Source organism: Trypanosoma rangeli, assembly GCF_003719475.1.
Source record: "Trypanosoma rangeli strain AM80 chromosome Unknown Tra_15.4_contig_00156, whole genome shotgun sequence".
NCBI classification, from domain to species: domain Eukaryota; phylum Euglenozoa; class Kinetoplastea; order Trypanosomatida; family Trypanosomatidae; genus Trypanosoma; species Trypanosoma rangeli.
The window spans coordinates 24,868-40,130 of NW_021705894.1; the positions used below are offsets into that span (position 1 = coordinate 24,868).

The 15,263-nt window shown below is 52.9% G+C and overlaps 2 protein-coding genes across 2 annotated transcripts, besides 10 other annotated features; both read right to left on the reverse strand.

Moving 5' to 3' along the window:
• Position 1: 1 nt before the first annotated feature.
• Positions 2 to 19: a microsatellite.
• Position 20: 1 nt separating this feature from the next.
• Positions 21 to 57: a sequence feature (A-rich).
• Positions 58 to 172: 115 nt separating this feature from the next.
• Positions 173 to 199: a microsatellite.
• A 330-nt stretch (positions 200 to 529) lies between these two features.
• On the reverse strand, positions 530 to 9,424 carry TraAM80_05032 (uncharacterized protein; the record flags this gene model as incomplete). The annotated part of the gene is made up of 1 exon (XM_029381927.1): positions 530 to 9,424. The coding sequence occupies one exon, from the start codon at positions 9,422 to 9,424 to the stop codon at positions 530 to 532; it is 8,895 nt and encodes a 2,964-aa protein (XP_029238365.1).
• Positions 9,425 to 10,174: 750 nt separating this feature from the next.
• Positions 10,175 to 10,219: a microsatellite.
• Positions 10,220 to 10,734: 515 nt separating this feature from the next.
• Positions 10,735 to 10,782: a microsatellite.
• Positions 10,783 to 10,816: 34 nt separating this feature from the next.
• Positions 10,817 to 10,856: a microsatellite.
• A 411-nt stretch (positions 10,857 to 11,267) lies between these two features.
• On the reverse strand, positions 11,268 to 12,917 carry TraAM80_05033 (uncharacterized protein; the record flags this gene model as incomplete). Its single annotated transcript, XM_029381928.1, has 1 exon — positions 11,268 to 12,917. One exon carries the CDS (start codon positions 12,915 to 12,917, stop codon positions 11,268 to 11,270), a length of 1,650 nt encoding a protein of 549 aa, XP_029238366.1.
• Positions 12,918 to 13,969: 1,052 nt separating this feature from the next.
• Positions 13,970 to 13,999: a microsatellite.
• A 149-nt stretch (positions 14,000 to 14,148) lies between these two features.
• Positions 14,149 to 14,190: a microsatellite.
• A 270-nt stretch (positions 14,191 to 14,460) lies between these two features.
• Positions 14,461 to 14,525: a microsatellite.
• Positions 14,526 to 15,131: 606 nt separating this feature from the next.
• Positions 15,132 to 15,159: a microsatellite.
• The last annotated feature ends 104 nt before the right edge of the window (positions 15,160 to 15,263 follow it).

A 15,263-nucleotide genomic window follows, 5' to 3' on the forward strand; every position in this document is an offset into this window, starting at 1 on the left:
AAGAGAGAGAGAGAGAGAGGAAACAAAAAAAAAAGCAAAACAAACAAATATTCAAACTGCTCTGATAAAGGTCAAGAAAATGTATAATTTACAAAAAAGGGAAGCTATCGCAGTGAGGTTAAAAGCCGTTGTAAAGGACAAAAACGGATACTAAATTTTCACAGAGTACTCCATATATATGTATATATATATATACATAAAAGGAACAAAAACGCACGCACGCACGCACATACACATCATACATAATCCCCATCTAAAAACCTACATAAATCTCACAACAACAATAAAAAGGCAGCAAGACATTAGACCAATGAATAAAAAAAAACGATCCCCTGCCTGTCAATCATGCGTTGACAGGCTCGCTTTGAGCCCCACTCCGAAAAAAACTTGTCCCCCCCCCCCCCCAGTGAGGACAACAGGTCTTGCCTAAACGATGTCGCTCTGTGCAGCCCACACCCAGATTTATGCCCTTACGTCACGTGCAATGCCCCCCTTTTTGCTTTGTTGTTGTTTGCCACTTCCCCCAGCGTCACCCGTCCCCGTGGAGCTTCGGCGCCGCACTCATGACGGACCGCGCACGCGAAAGCTTTCGTGGCAGCAAAGAGACTGGATGTAATTGCGGTGTTGAGAAAAAGGAAGAACGGCTTCCATGTGAGGACCTAACTGCCACACTCGCATCCTGAAACTTGCTGATGCTTATACTTGGGCACGGAACCAACGGACTAGACGTCTCGGTCTCCAGGCACCGCACCAGTTCGGAGAATGTCTCAGCGACGGCAAGGTTAAAGTACATGGGATTGTGTGCGGCGGCAAAGTATTCTAATCCCGTAAGTGGGATGTTGCCTTTTCCCACGGTCCCCTCTCTTTCGATGCCTGCTCTCCACTCGGATGGAAGGAGCGTAAAAACACACGAGACACCGTTTTTGCCGTGCTTTTTTGTGTTGCCCGCGCTATACAAGCGCTCAATGGTGGAAAAAACACCCAACTCTGCTGCATCAAATACCTTTTTCCCCGCAGCCACAGTAACAACAATGATGTCCGGCATTTGGGCTGTAATGGAGGCGTGAAACCCGCTGGGTTTCGTCTCGAGTGAGGCACGGAACATGACATTTGATGACAAAGACACGGAGGTGAAAACAGCCTCCACCGCCTTGCCGAGTTCCATGCTTGCCAGCGTCTCCGTTTGTGTGTTGCAAACGTAGATGAGCACGTGCCGGTACTCTTCCTTTGGCGCAGATAACGTGGATTGGCTCATGCGTCGATTCGCGGACCGCGATGCCCTTATCGCGGAAATTGGCATCGTTCTGTTCATGGGAAAACGCCAGACCTCCCGTGTTTTGGTGAGGCCAGAAGGCTCCACAGCGTTGTCAGTTTCTGATAAACCACGCAGCGCCCTGGCCGGATGACCGGCCAACGTCATGGAACTCAGCGCGCCACAACCATCCAAGTTGTGTTTCCCCTCCCTTGAGGCGTCAAATATAGCCCGCAGGGTCACTTCCACGGAATTACACCGCAAACGAAGTTCTCGAAACGCTCCATCTAACTCCGTGAGTTCCCCAGTCAAGGCCTCTGCTGCCCTTTGCCGTTCCTTTTCACGGTGCAACGGAAGCGTCTTGTGATAGGATGGAGAAAATTGATTTCGTATGTTGTTCTGCAGCACCTTCACCTCCGCCCCCGGCTCCACATCAAAGGCGCCATCGCGCAGAGAGCTGGAGATAGCATTACCCTGCAACGTACCCAACGCATGTGCCTTAATCCACACCCCCAACAGGCTGTTGTCAAAGATGTCGTTGTCGCGAATCACGGACTCTGAATCTTTTGCCATTACCAGCCCCACCTCGCCATCGTACAGGGAATTCTTAGAGATGATGGCAATGCCCGCGCCACTCCTTGAGTTTGGTGGGCAAATAACATTCAAGTTGTATTTGCAGTTGAAGACGCAGTTGCCCTCAATTCGGGCGCCACCAGCAACCAAGATGCCGTCCCCCTCACATGAATGAACACGATTTTCCGAAATCAGCGCATCAAACGCCGTCTTCTCTGAATTGGGTATACTGCTGTAATCTTTGTACCCCATCGGGTTCTGCACAATGACACCCATTGGGCTCCAGCAGACTTCATTGTCCGTAAAGATGCCGCCGTACGCCAAAATGCCGCAGTCCTTCGCCTTAATGATGCGGTTACGCACAAGAAATGTGTGACAGAATGGGGCGGCATAGACACCTCGGGTGGGGTTTAGAATCAAGTTCTTCTCCACATGACCCCAGGCTGCGGGCGAAGTAACGATCCCGTTTTTGTGGCCGCGAAGGATGTTGCCTATGAGGCGGATACGTGCTGCTTTGTGCAGGTACACCGCCACATCGGCGGCCTCCATGTAGAACGTATTTCGCTCAAACAGAGCTGCGCCGTCCCGCATGCCGTGGACCGAGCCCGAAAACAAGTTGCCCCGCAGCACCGCATACCCCGCGTCCACAGCGACCACGTCGCCCTTGCCCACAGCGTCATTGGTGTTGTTGATGAAGAAGCAGCTGTCAATTACGGTCCCCTCATCGCTGCCGCTGCTGCTTAGGTTAAAAGTGGTAACAGCGGCGCGTCTGTCAGTCTTTGCTTCTTCCCCACGCACCCACACGCCGGCCACATTATTCTCATTGAACAGACACGAGGTCAGCTGAATCCCAGAAACCGGAAGCGCTGTCGCCTCTGCAAGGGCCACGTTCCCAACGACATCAACGCCAATGTCGTTGTCCTTAAACAAACACTCATGTATGGTCCCTCCGTCGCCCCCGCCACTGATGAGAACGCCAGATGAAAGCCTCTTGCCTGTCACCGAACATGCTTTGTTGTCAGGGACAATCGTCGCCACAATGTCCAAAATAGGCTCGACTCGAATTTGGCCTTGCTCAGGGAACTGGAGCAACTCTGTGTTGAGCGTGTCCACCTCAGACTGTTTGTTTGACACAAAGATGCAATGCTGGACCATTGGTTTTGTAGCCTCACCCACGATTTCTAGACCTGTCCGGTAGTGCTTCTCAAACAAGTTGTTGACGAGTCGCGGGGCCGCGCCATCGGCCACCAGAAGGCCAACAAAGTTCCCAGTGAATCGATTCCCCTCCACAACAACACTATCACCCCCCTCCCCACTCGTGCCCGCTTTATTTGTAATAATGACAGGGATGTAGTTACTAAAAAACACATTTTTTACCAATCGTGCCCGGCTGCTTGGACTTGCAATAAAAAACGCTACGGAACCCTTCATGTGGTTAGAAAATTGATTGTCTTTAAATACCGGAGAGGGTGCCCCACCGCCCTCGACAATCACAGATGCATTTTTCGGGGCACAGAAGCGATTGGCATGGATGTGCGTCTGCACCCCCATGGCTCGCATCCAGGCGATATCCTCCGCAGTGACACCATTGTCAGGCATTGTGATGCGAATCCCCACCCTGTTTGCCTCAAACACGTTGCCGTCTCCTATGTTGGCGGAGGCAAGATGACCGTGAAGCAGAATAGCTGCACCTGCAATGTTGACAAAGGTGTTATGACGCATCAGGAGAGAGTCTCCACCGACAAAGCCCACAACATGAAGCCCCTTTTCGCTGTCCCGGAAGCTATTATTTTCAATCAGAAGCCCACAAGGCGGTGCGGCGGACATCAAAGAGGCAAAAAGCGGAATCCGCAACAGCGCCTGGGAAGAACACAGGGATGCACTTGGCTCCCGCAAGGTATCTATATTTAGTAACGTCCGAATGCAATTTTGTGAGATCACAACATACCGAGAGGTCACCTGCAGCTGCTCCGACACGTTCCTGTAGACCTCATTCGAGCTAAGCCTTGCGTAACGCGTCATATTCTTCTGAGCGAGTAAGGCAAATTGCAACTTGGGCCGCATCAGCTCACGTTTTAGTGTCACTTTAATACATACATCATTGTACTCTGCGGCTGCCTCCTCCAAGTCTAGGCGCGACTTGACGTAATGGCCACACATGACCTCAACGACATGTAGGCAAATAATTCCAACGCCGTAGTTTTCGTACACTTGATTGGCTTCCATATTGATCGAGACGTCAAACGTTCCTTTGAGTACATTTGTTGGAGTCTGCGGGGGTGTGGGCCTCGCCACCACTTCGCTCTGAGGAGATTTGCTTGCCTCCTCGACTTTGTTCTTTGCCTTGGGGCCAAGAAAACTTCTCCGTTCCTTAAAGCTCAGCGCGTTCGCCGCTGCCTTTTTCTTTGGCCGACGAGCAGACTTCCTGTTGGTGCTGGGGCTTTTTTTGCCCACTTCCCCAGCCGCTTCCGTCGCTTTCTCCCCGGCAGCATCTGTTCCACTCAAGGCACTTGCCATCATCACATGATGCAGATGCATGACAACGCCGGACCCGTTCCTCGCGATACTATTGCCAGACACCATCGCTGGACGCGTCAATATGTACGGACGATCTCCCTCATAAGAGGAGGCTTCCATCTGCCTTTGCAGATCGGGGCCTTGAGGCGGCGTGTGGGCGCGCCAGCTCTCCGTGAAGCTGTGGTTGGCGGTGGTGGAGAGAGACCCCTGCGCAGAGTCCATAGCGGTGGAGGTGAAGAACGCCCACCGCGCCGCCGCCTCCCTCGGGCTCCGCATCGCGCCGGAGATCACCTCACCACCTGGAATCCGCGGAAACCCGTCAACAGACTCCACGACAAACTGCACCAGATTCAGGTGGTGCTGCTGCAGGTCACGTGAATAAAAAATTCCCACGTTGCGGTTTCCTTCGATCACGTTGTCCTTGATCTCCATCATGTTCCCCTGCACCATCCACACCCCTATGCCACCGTCGGCGGCCCAGCCGCGATCATACCCGTCTACATGCAGCCCAGCCCCAAATGACATACCGGACCCGATCGGAACACTGGGGCATATGCCCGAGGCGAGCGAGAGGCCCACTGAGGAGGCGGAGACAAGCTCGCATAGCAGATGCAACCCTTCCGCCACCATATTCGCGTAGCTTTCCATGCAATCCAAGACAGACTTAAATGCATCACGTGGATTTTCGTCGCTTGCAACGGGTGGGCTCAGCGCTGAAGAATGCCCTGACTGCGTAAAGGGAAGACTGGCAAAGGAGCGCGGATCGTGTGGATTGCCATCCGGGCGACAGAAGCCGTTATTGCGAGAAATCTTTCCACCAGTAAAGGTGCCAAATGAGCCCTGCGCAACATACAGCCCCGCCATACCATTGTCCGTGACCTCACACCCAAAACACATGGCCTTGGCCCGAAACCGTAGGAACATGCCAAAGAACGCATTCTGGCTTATACGATTACGCAGTAAAAACGGGTGACAACTTCCACCAACCACCACACCTATCGAGCAGTTGGTGATGGTATTTTCCACAAAACTCACCTGCCGCTGCATCCGCTCCTCGTGGTGTTCATGCGTCGAAAGGACCGCCGAGGTTCCCAAGGCCTCATGCAAGGATTCACGAGGTGCAAAACGAGATCGGCGTTCGATCCCCACACGCCGATAAAGACGGTGTGGAAAATGTATATTTGTGGCTAAACGTCGGGCCTTGGTGGTGAATTTCTGAGACAATGGAATTTGCGCCTCATCCTGCATCTCAGAGGAATTGAACATTTCATGACAAACACCAAAGTGACGATTGTTGCGAATCGTGTTTTGGTGAAACTGTGGAAAAACGGAGACTCCAGGGGTCTTCATGAGGCCATAAAGCTTTGGCGTGTGTCCGGTGACGCCGTAGGAGGGGTTACGCAGGGGGTAGTAACTCGTCGCGACCGTGAGAACCAGCACACCATGCAGGTCATGCTCCTCAATCGTGCACTGCCTAAACAAGGGGGCGGAGGTCACAAACTCGCTCTGCAAAAAATCCCCCTGCCGCACCGTCGAGGAGATGGGCGGACAGGTGTACACCACCGCACCCACGATGCAGCGACGGATGGTCGCGCTGGTAAATACGCCCCTCCCTCCGGCATCCACAAAAACTCCGCTGATGCGACAGTCTTCAATGACGTCCCCCTTCGTGAATTCGGGATTCGCACGGCTGCATACATACACCCCAACCCCGTCACAGTCGTAAATTCTGTTGTTCTCAAAGCACCCACAGCCACCTCTCTCCGCGTAGACACCATCAAAAACCCTGTGAATCGTATTACCATCAATGGACTGTATTGTGGCGCCGTTGGCCACGTAAATGCCTATTGGCGCCTCAAATACATCATTTAATGCGATGACAATGTTGTTTTCCGCATGATCGACGATGGCGATGTTGGCGTGCTTGTGCCGGAAAATACGATTCCTGCAAAGGTTTGCGGACCCACCCCCCACACCCACATGCGACAAGTTCCGGCCGTCGCGCATGAGGTGCTTGTCCATTTTTTTCTGAACCCGCCTCGCAGTATACCCGACATCCGCCACCACGCCACAGTTACCGTTCGACTCAATCTCATTTTCCTCTAGTGCCCCGTAGGCCGCCGCCTCCAGTAATACCCCACACATTGTATTCGCATAAATTTTGTTCTGCCGTATCATGGTTGGGGATAGCTTGTCACTCCCGTCCCCAGGCTCGCCCCCCTTCCTGACTGAAGTTGAACGCTGGTACTTCAGCGGGCCCCTGTTGTTGAGAGGACTCAAAGACGGCGACGACGGCGTTGCGGAGGCGGTAGTCAGGAAGCCAATCTCAATATCGAGCGTGGCAGTCCCCAAGGTGGAACCAAGCTGCACGCCCACGTCGTTCTCAAAGAAGTTGTTCTCCGTAACCGTCCCACTGCTCTCAGGTGACACCACAATGCCGCTGAGGAAGCTGCCAGAAACATTGTTCCCCTTAATGACTGGATTGCCTTGGAGCTGAATAATGATGCCGGACCCGTAGCTTGCATGAATGTTGTTTGCCTTAAAGGTCCCTCTGCCACATTCAGAGATAACGACACCCACCGATTCATAGCTAATAACGTTGTTGAGAAAAAGTGGATCGGCTTTGCTAATCACGTAAACTCCACATTGTTTGTTTTTGTAAACCTTGTTATGCAGAAACGCTCCTGAGGCTCCGCGACCACAAATAACACCACAACCACTGGTGGAGTTTGTGATGGTGTTGCGTACAATGACGGGCTCACTGAAGCGGTCCAACAAAATAACGTTCCCCACCGCATTTTCACTAATGACGTTGTGCTCCATTATCCCACCCCCCTCAGCGATCACGGCAATACCGCCAACATGCCCACCGGTAATTGTGTTGTTGCGTACCACGGGTGACCCGCCTTCTTGCACAATAAAATTGCAACTCCCACTCTGCGCGATTTCGTTTGCCACAAACGTGCCCAGGCCGTTGTTGCCCACCACAACTCCGTGGCGGTGACTCTGGAGAATTTTATTCGACACCAAGTACGGGTCCGAGTCAAGTTCCACCACAATTCCCCGCTCGTTTCGGGAGAGCGTGTTGCCCACCACCATCCCTCCACTGCAGGACTCAAAGCGAATGCCGCAGCCGGGCCCAGAGGCAAAGGTATTGCCGGCAATAAACGGCATGGAGTATTCGCACACCAGCAGCTGAGCAACGGGGTTAGACACAAATTTATTCATCATGAGTAGCGGCTTGCTTTCACCCGCGATCATCGCTCCGCTGGTGTGGCCCTGCTGAATAAGATTGCCAACGATCATCGTGGTGCTGCCACCTGTCACAAGGATCCCGCTCTCGGAGTTGCCAAAGATAATATTCCCCATTACAATTCCACGGGACAGGTTGCAAAACTCAATGCCATGCTCGGCGCTCTGCGAGATTTCATTGCCCATTATGAGCGGATTGGCAAAGTTTTCCACAAACACGCCAGTTCCCTTGGAGTTGTTAAACTTGCACCCCACAATCAACGGATGGGCCCCACCACTCACGACAATCGCAGTAGCCCCACAATTGAGGAAGTCGCAGTCCTCAACAAGTCCATAACCGCCGTGTCCAAAGCGAATAGCACACAACCCACATCCAGAGAAACGGGTGTCCAAGATATCCACACCCTTGTTACCACGAATTTGCAGCCAGCGCGCCACGTAGTCTATGGAGTTTGGCGGCGGCAGCGACAGCGGCAGCTGGAAGGCCTCCTGCACCAACTCTTGCACTGGATTACCCCCAGTGTTCCCAGCACGCATGTCTGTGGAACCCCCACCGTAAAAATGAGAGGGATGCCCCGCACAGACTAATTTGGCAAGTGTTCGCAAATCCTCCTTCAACCTTGCAAGCTCCATAGTACGCCCGTTGACAAAAACTGGGGTTTCCTCCCCGGCAATATGCAGCGTGGAGGAGTTTGACTCCTCCAGCTGGTGTACCTTTTCAATCCAATCAAACACGTTCCGGGAACATGGAAGTTCCTGGGAGAGGAGTGTGTCCGGTGCGTCGCTAACAGGCGTCCTAACCTTGCCCATGCAGCGTATGTCTACCCCAATAAGGCAGCGATCAATCACATTGCCGCCTGTTATGCGAACATTTTGCTTTATATTAGATGAGTAACTTCGTTCGTCCACGATGACAAGAATGCCGCAGTGTTTTTGATTGCATATGGAGTTCCCCTCCAACACGGCGTCACCCGAAAACTCAAAGGTAAAACCAACATAACCTTCAATTATTTCATTGTACGTGAACACAGGGCATGCACCTCGCGCGATGACCACGCAACTCGGGGGTCCAACAATTTTTTCATTCCCGCCCCAGTCACGCTCTTTTGGCCTGAACTTCTCCGGTGAGAGGTAGATGCGGCACTTGGTGACGGTGACTTTCCTACATGCGAGGTTTTCTATAGGGGTACGATCGTCCACAGCGCTTTGCGTTGTCTGCACTATCACGCCGTGACCCCCATTCAAGGGTTGGCGGATTGTACTGTCCCGGATGACGACGGTGCCTTTGGTGTCAATCTCCACGCCGGCTGCGTAGTGGGCATGGATGGTGCAGCCATAAATCTGCGCCCCCCCGCTGCCGCCGATCTGAACCCCGTAGCCGTTGTAGCTTTCGGCGATGGTGCAGTTGTCCAGCACCGGCCTCGCAAACCCGTTGATGATAATGGAGTTCATCTTGCACCGAAAAAAGACCGCTTTGCCGTTCGTAAGAGCGACCGCCGACTCCAACTTCGTTTTGTTCTTTGAGACAAACTCCACGTGCTCAAAGTATACCTCCACATCTTGCGTCACAGTCAGACAGGGGCCGCGGGAAATGATGCAGGGTTCTTCGCCTTCTGCAGCGACAATCTCCAGCGGCATGCTGATGGAAAGGGACTCAAAGTACTCCCCGCCCACGAGTTCAATGCGCTCGTAGGGCTTCACCACGGTGAGGGCACCCGCAATGGAGCGCCGGGAAGACACCTTCGAGTGCCCATTCACAATGTACGTGCGCACCTTCTTTTTCTGCCACACGCTCATGCGCTCCTCCACAACATAGTCATTCACTAACATCCCTGTCTGTGACTGCGTGAGAAACGAGACGATGCTGCGTGGGTGCGGCGCGCGCGAGGAGCGAAGCAAACACGTGACACCCACAAAAAAAAATAGTGGGAAACAGCAGCAACACGCGTAACGAAAGCAGCAGGAGACGCATGACCCTTTTCCATCTCCCCCCACCACAGAGAGAGCGAGAGGGATCCACAAAAACCACATCACAGCAAAGATGTGATGATTGCACAACCCAACAAAAAGCTCCACATTTATCTTCCTTATTTCATTACTCAAATCCCAATTCATTGTAAATACCAGCCCCGTCGGTAGTTTGGATTTTTTTTTTTTTTCATGTGTTCCTCCTCCCCCCCCTCTCCCTTCGCGCTTTGAAGCGCGCCATGAAATAGTCCATTCTTCATTTCTCCCTTTTTAAGTTATTATGCAATGTTACCCCCCTTTTTTTTTCTTTCAATCAGGCAAGTAGCGGGGCAAGACGGCCCTCATGGTCGAGCTGCTCCAAGTCGCTGCAGCCGCCAACAAACTTCCCATTGATGAAGATGGCGGGGACGGTTTCATGCTTATACTTCTCGTAAATTTCCTTCTGCAGCGCCTCGCCCTCGCTCATTTGGTCCACGTGGTAGATCTTTAAATCGTTCGTCATGGGACGCAGCAGCTTCTCCGCACGGACGCAGTAGGGACACGACACCCAGGAGAACATGACAGCCTTGTGGGTGCCAAGCATAGAAGATAGTTGCGACATCGTTGGCTGGTTTCTTATTCCTCCTGCCTTTTGTTGTTATTATTCTTCTTCCTCTTGCGACTGCCTTGTTCCTTTCGTGTGGCGTAGCGTGTGTGGCTTTGTTACGTGGTGAATTATAATCGTTTTCCTTTTTTTTTTGATTAATGCTTCTGCGTGGCGATTGACAGTCACGTGCACGGCAGATCCACCGACACCCAACACGCACAGCAAAGTACAAGCGGCAAGAAGGAGGGAAATAAATAAAAACACACGCGAACGGGGATGTCGTAAACCCACATGCCGCAGGAAGAAACCACACGGTGCATTCATTAAAGCACTGCCACACCCATGCACCGCCGCATTGCCCAAATAACAACAACAACAGAGAGGGTGAAAGCAAAGTACACGACACACAGACAAAACACAAACGAACGGAGGCTCCAGTCCCCCCCTTTTTTTTGTTTAAATTTCGGCCCTACAGGGACTGTGGTTGCCACATTACAAAGGACACGCATCAGCACATCGGTCCAAACATATTGTTTCCTTTTCGCCCAACTCCATGCTTAAAGTTCCTCCGTCACCCCCAATTCTTTTTTGTTTTTGCTTTTTTATTATTTCCTTTTCATTTTCCTTTCACTTTGCTTCCACTGAAAAATGTCAATCTCTGAAGTCACATATATATATGTATATATATCTATAGGTAGATAGACATATCCCGCCCTTGCCTTCGGCATGGGCCTCACCAGCGAGAGTATAGTATACAAACGCCCAGCCGCAGACACACATTAGTGTATCGCATTACGCATGAGAATCATCACCGCACAAGTTCCATCGCATGTGTAGATGCCGAATGCGCGTGTGTGTGTGTACTGGTGCATATGTTGTTTAATTCCTACTGCTGGCCCCTTCATTCTGCTTCAGAAGAATGATGACAACAAAAACAACGACAAACCATCCCCGTTTCCCCACCCCATCCCGTTCCATTTGTGCGGGTACGTGTGTACACACTGAATTTTGCTGCTTAATTCGTGCATCGTCCTCGCTGTTTCACATTGTTTTCTTTGAGTTTTACTCTCGTAGTACACCACCATTGTTCTCCTTTTCCTTCTCGCCTCCTCTTGCGCCTCAGATGCGCGTCACTTTCTGCCCGCTGCCACGTTCTCTGCAGAATGGTATGTGCCGCTCAGCCGTTGCTGGGGCAAAGCGACGACCGCAGGAAGGACAAAACACACGGTCGTCCTCAAACACATCCGTGGTGCCCCCACCGTTGGGAGGGGTATCTTGAGAGGAGGTGCTGGGCAGCTGCAGAGCCTGTCGAAGCTGTGCACGCTGCTGACGCCACTTGGTGGCCGGTTTCCCCGAAGCAGAACTCTTGGCGTTCCCAGGCTTTTCTCTGCTCGAAGCCAGCGGTTGCGAGTTGCCCCGAATGATGGTGCTAGAGTTCAGGCTCCCGCTGGCAATAACACGAGATGGGCGCAGGGAACGGGTACCAAGTGAACTACGCGCGACCGAAGCTTGACTGTTGTTTTTACGCTGCTGCTGCTGCTGTTGCTCACAAACCGCCACGTGACGCGGCCAGCGCGACTCCGAAAAAAAACGTCGCCCACAGTACGGACAGGGCCGCAGTGGCTCGTCAGCGCCCTCCGTCTCCCCCCAGTTGGTGCCACTGCCAGTGGCACTGTTGTACATCACGCTATTCTGGTTGCAGGAGAGGGTTGACTGATGCAAGCTCGCCCCGTTGTCCCTGGATTTTACGGTATTGCTGGGTGAAAACCACACAGGCAGGGGTGAGACACTGTCGAACGACGCCCGATCCGCGACAGCTGCAGGGACATCGTCAATGGAATTTTTGACGCTGGGTGACATCTTATGCAGCGACTGCATCCCAAAGGAGGAAGGCGTTAGCTCCCGCGAGAGGGAGGGACTTTGAGCAAACTCGCGCCTGTCCTCTCTCCGCTCGTCCACCGCAGAAAAGCAGGGGATTAGAAGCGAGTGGTTGGTACTTTGACTTTCTATTAGTGCTGAAGGCAGAAGAGGAGCGACGGTGTTGCCTTCTGCAGCCGCGTGACGCTGCGCCTGTTGGGCAGGTGGTATACCGGGTGCATTGCTGGTAGACGGTGTGTAGCGAGCGGTGGTCACCGTGGCGCGCGTAGATGCACTCGCCGCAGCTTCGAGCCATCTTTGCGTCACTTCCAGTTCCGACTTGAAGGTTGAGCCAATGGAGTTGAGCAGCGGTGAGAAAGTGGTTGCTGCAGGCTGGGTAGAACGCGAAGACGGAGGCACCGTCACGCCACCCTGCCTTTTTACAAGCAATACATATTTTTTGCAGTTGTTTCTGTGGCGCGTGTAGGCGTCTGCATCTGTGTAGCGGCGTGAACAGCCAGGGCAGCGCCACCCTTCTTCACATTCCACCTCCTCCGCCGCTGCAGGGTGCGGCTTAACAGGCTCCGGAGATCTCGCTGCACTGGCCACCTCCGTAGCGGTTGAGTGCACGGCGGTCGGCCATCGCTTGCTCTGCAGGGCCCGACGCTCGGAGAACCGGTTTCGCTGCGCCATCAGCTTCTGCTGTGCGCTTAGCCTCAGCCGCAAAAACAGTGCGGCACGGATGTCGCTGACATGGGCGCTCGCCAAAAACTCCATTTGCTCCCGAAGCAAGTCGCTTACCTCAGGGCTCAAGGGCCGGACGACAGTTCCCGACGTTCCATTTGCCCCTGCGCCGCCGTGGTTACGGTGACCGGCGTACACCGCGGCCGCATCGTGCACAGCGTGATGCATTCCCAAAGGACACAGTATACGGGCGTCACAGCACCCGCCAACCCGTGGAGGACGTCACAGCCGTGGACAGCACTTTCGCCTACGATTATTCTTCTGCTTCCTACTCCTCCTGCGTTCCTCAGCTCAGTGTCCTGGGGCCCGCCTTGCGCCTCACCCTCGGGAGCAGAGTTCCCCTTTTTTTCTGGTGCTGTTCCTTTCCGTACCTTCCGCACAGCCGCAGCGCCAGTGACTTTCGTGTTTCTACCCCCGCGTCACATAAATAGCGAAGCGGGAGCAAAGACAATCGGGAGGGAAGACAAAATAGAAAACAAACAAAAAAAAAGTTTCTAGAGCGACAATTAAAAATGCAAATAAAAACGACACCAACCCCCCACCTGCGGAGCGTCTAAACGTCGCAGAGTGACCTGCACCATCTGACTCTGCAGCCCCGGTGGTAGCCACCGGAACACGACCCACCGGCTCCCAATGCAACAAGAACTCAACCCTCACACACACACTTGTGGGGCGAAAAGCACAACAAAAGATCCCCGCACACACCACAGCAGCAAGCGGCACGGCGCAGCTGCAGCACAACACCCTCATTGTGCGAGTGCAAACAGACGCGGAGAACAAGCCATCCACACAGCCAGCAGCGGGAGTAAACAAAACAAGGATATACGCAGTGATAGTGGCGAACACAGCACAAACTAACAGTGAGCCGTAGTGATTTACCCCCAACAAAAACAAAAAAAACCGAGGCCCAACAAAACCAAGGGGGGAAAGAAACAAAATTACTTCGGAATGTGTGCTTTTTCTTTCACGTGTCCAGAAGCCCAAGAAGACTGCGTGCATATTTATATATATTGCCTGCAAGAAACAAACAAAAACAACTGCCTGATAGCACAGTCAGATGCACACATCACGACTGCCCCTCACGATGTCCGTGGACTCGTGCCTCGTTTGGGCGGTCCGTGCAACGCACAGCCACAAGGCCGGCAGCATGCGTGTGTTGATGGCAACGGCAAAGTGGAGAAGGGGCACCACCCATTGGGATGTGCGTAGCAAACGACCGTTAAATCAAAAAATAAATAAATAAATAATAATCCCACAGAGCACAAAAAAGAGACATTGGCCCACATAAAAAACAAGCAAACTGAGCGCACAAAAAGTATGACGTCACCCTGCCAGGGTATGTGTGTGTGTCGTTGCCCCGCAGCAGTCACTCCCCCGCAGCACAGGCAACGGAGGCCTTCAGCAGCAGCAGCAGCGTGGCACGCACCCACGCAGCGGCGGCGTCACTGCTCTCCACGTTGACTTTTGTGTATTTCCCACCAGTGAGGCTGCTGGTGGTTGTGGCTGTGATTGTGGAGGTAGTGCCTCCATCAATGACGCCCGCGGGAGTGTTGGAAGTGGGCGCATCAGATGGCCGTGCAGAGGTTGAGGGTGCTTGCGCCGCACCGGGTCCATGCGTTTCGCCTTCTGGTAAACTTTCTACCGAAGAGGGCGCTATTTGTAGTTGTGGTGCTCCTTCACTTTGAAGCCCAGACGTTTCATCAGCATCCCCTCGTCTTCTTCTTCCTCTCCATTGTCTTCAACTACATCATTCTTTCCTTTTGCATCTTCCTCTTCGCGGGAATTTGGCAACTTACACCCGCATGTCACATCATAAACACCAGATTCAGTGAGCGTGCCAGTTTCGCCATTCAACAAATAATGCAGTGCACTATTTTCACTCATCGTACAATCCATCACAAACGCCGTAATAACAAACATCATTGCTTGGTATGTAGGGCATTTCCCCTTAATGAAGTTTTCTTTCAACAGCAATGCCGCCGAGGTGCAGATAGAACCACTGAATCCATCTTGGACACTTACAGAAGGAACACTTCTTGAGGTCTTAAGAAACGTGTTCCAGTTATAATCACCTCCGCTTAAAATAAGCCACTAAAACCGGTTCACAGTACCCGGCCACAACACCTGTATCTGCACAACCACAATCACCTTTACCTTCCTCTCCTCCGCCGCCCTTCAACCCAGAAAAACCAACCGCAGAGCAGCACCACAAGGGCGGACACCAGATGCAGCTACAACGTCACCAACGCCATCCGTGGCAGTGTTATCAGCAGCAGTAGAAACAGCAGTAGAGTCGCTGGAGTCGGTGAGCTGAGCTGGCAGGCAGCGAGGAAGAAGGAAGGAGCAAGATGGGTGAAAGAGGTAGTGGTAGCAAAGAGCGCAAGAGAGAGAGAGAGAGAGAGAGAGAGAGCGCAGAATGACGAAAAGGCGGCAGCCCACCGACCGCACGCGTATGGAAGGCTCGGCCCTCCACACAACGAATCGCCGCACAGCGCCAACAGCCAACACCAAGCA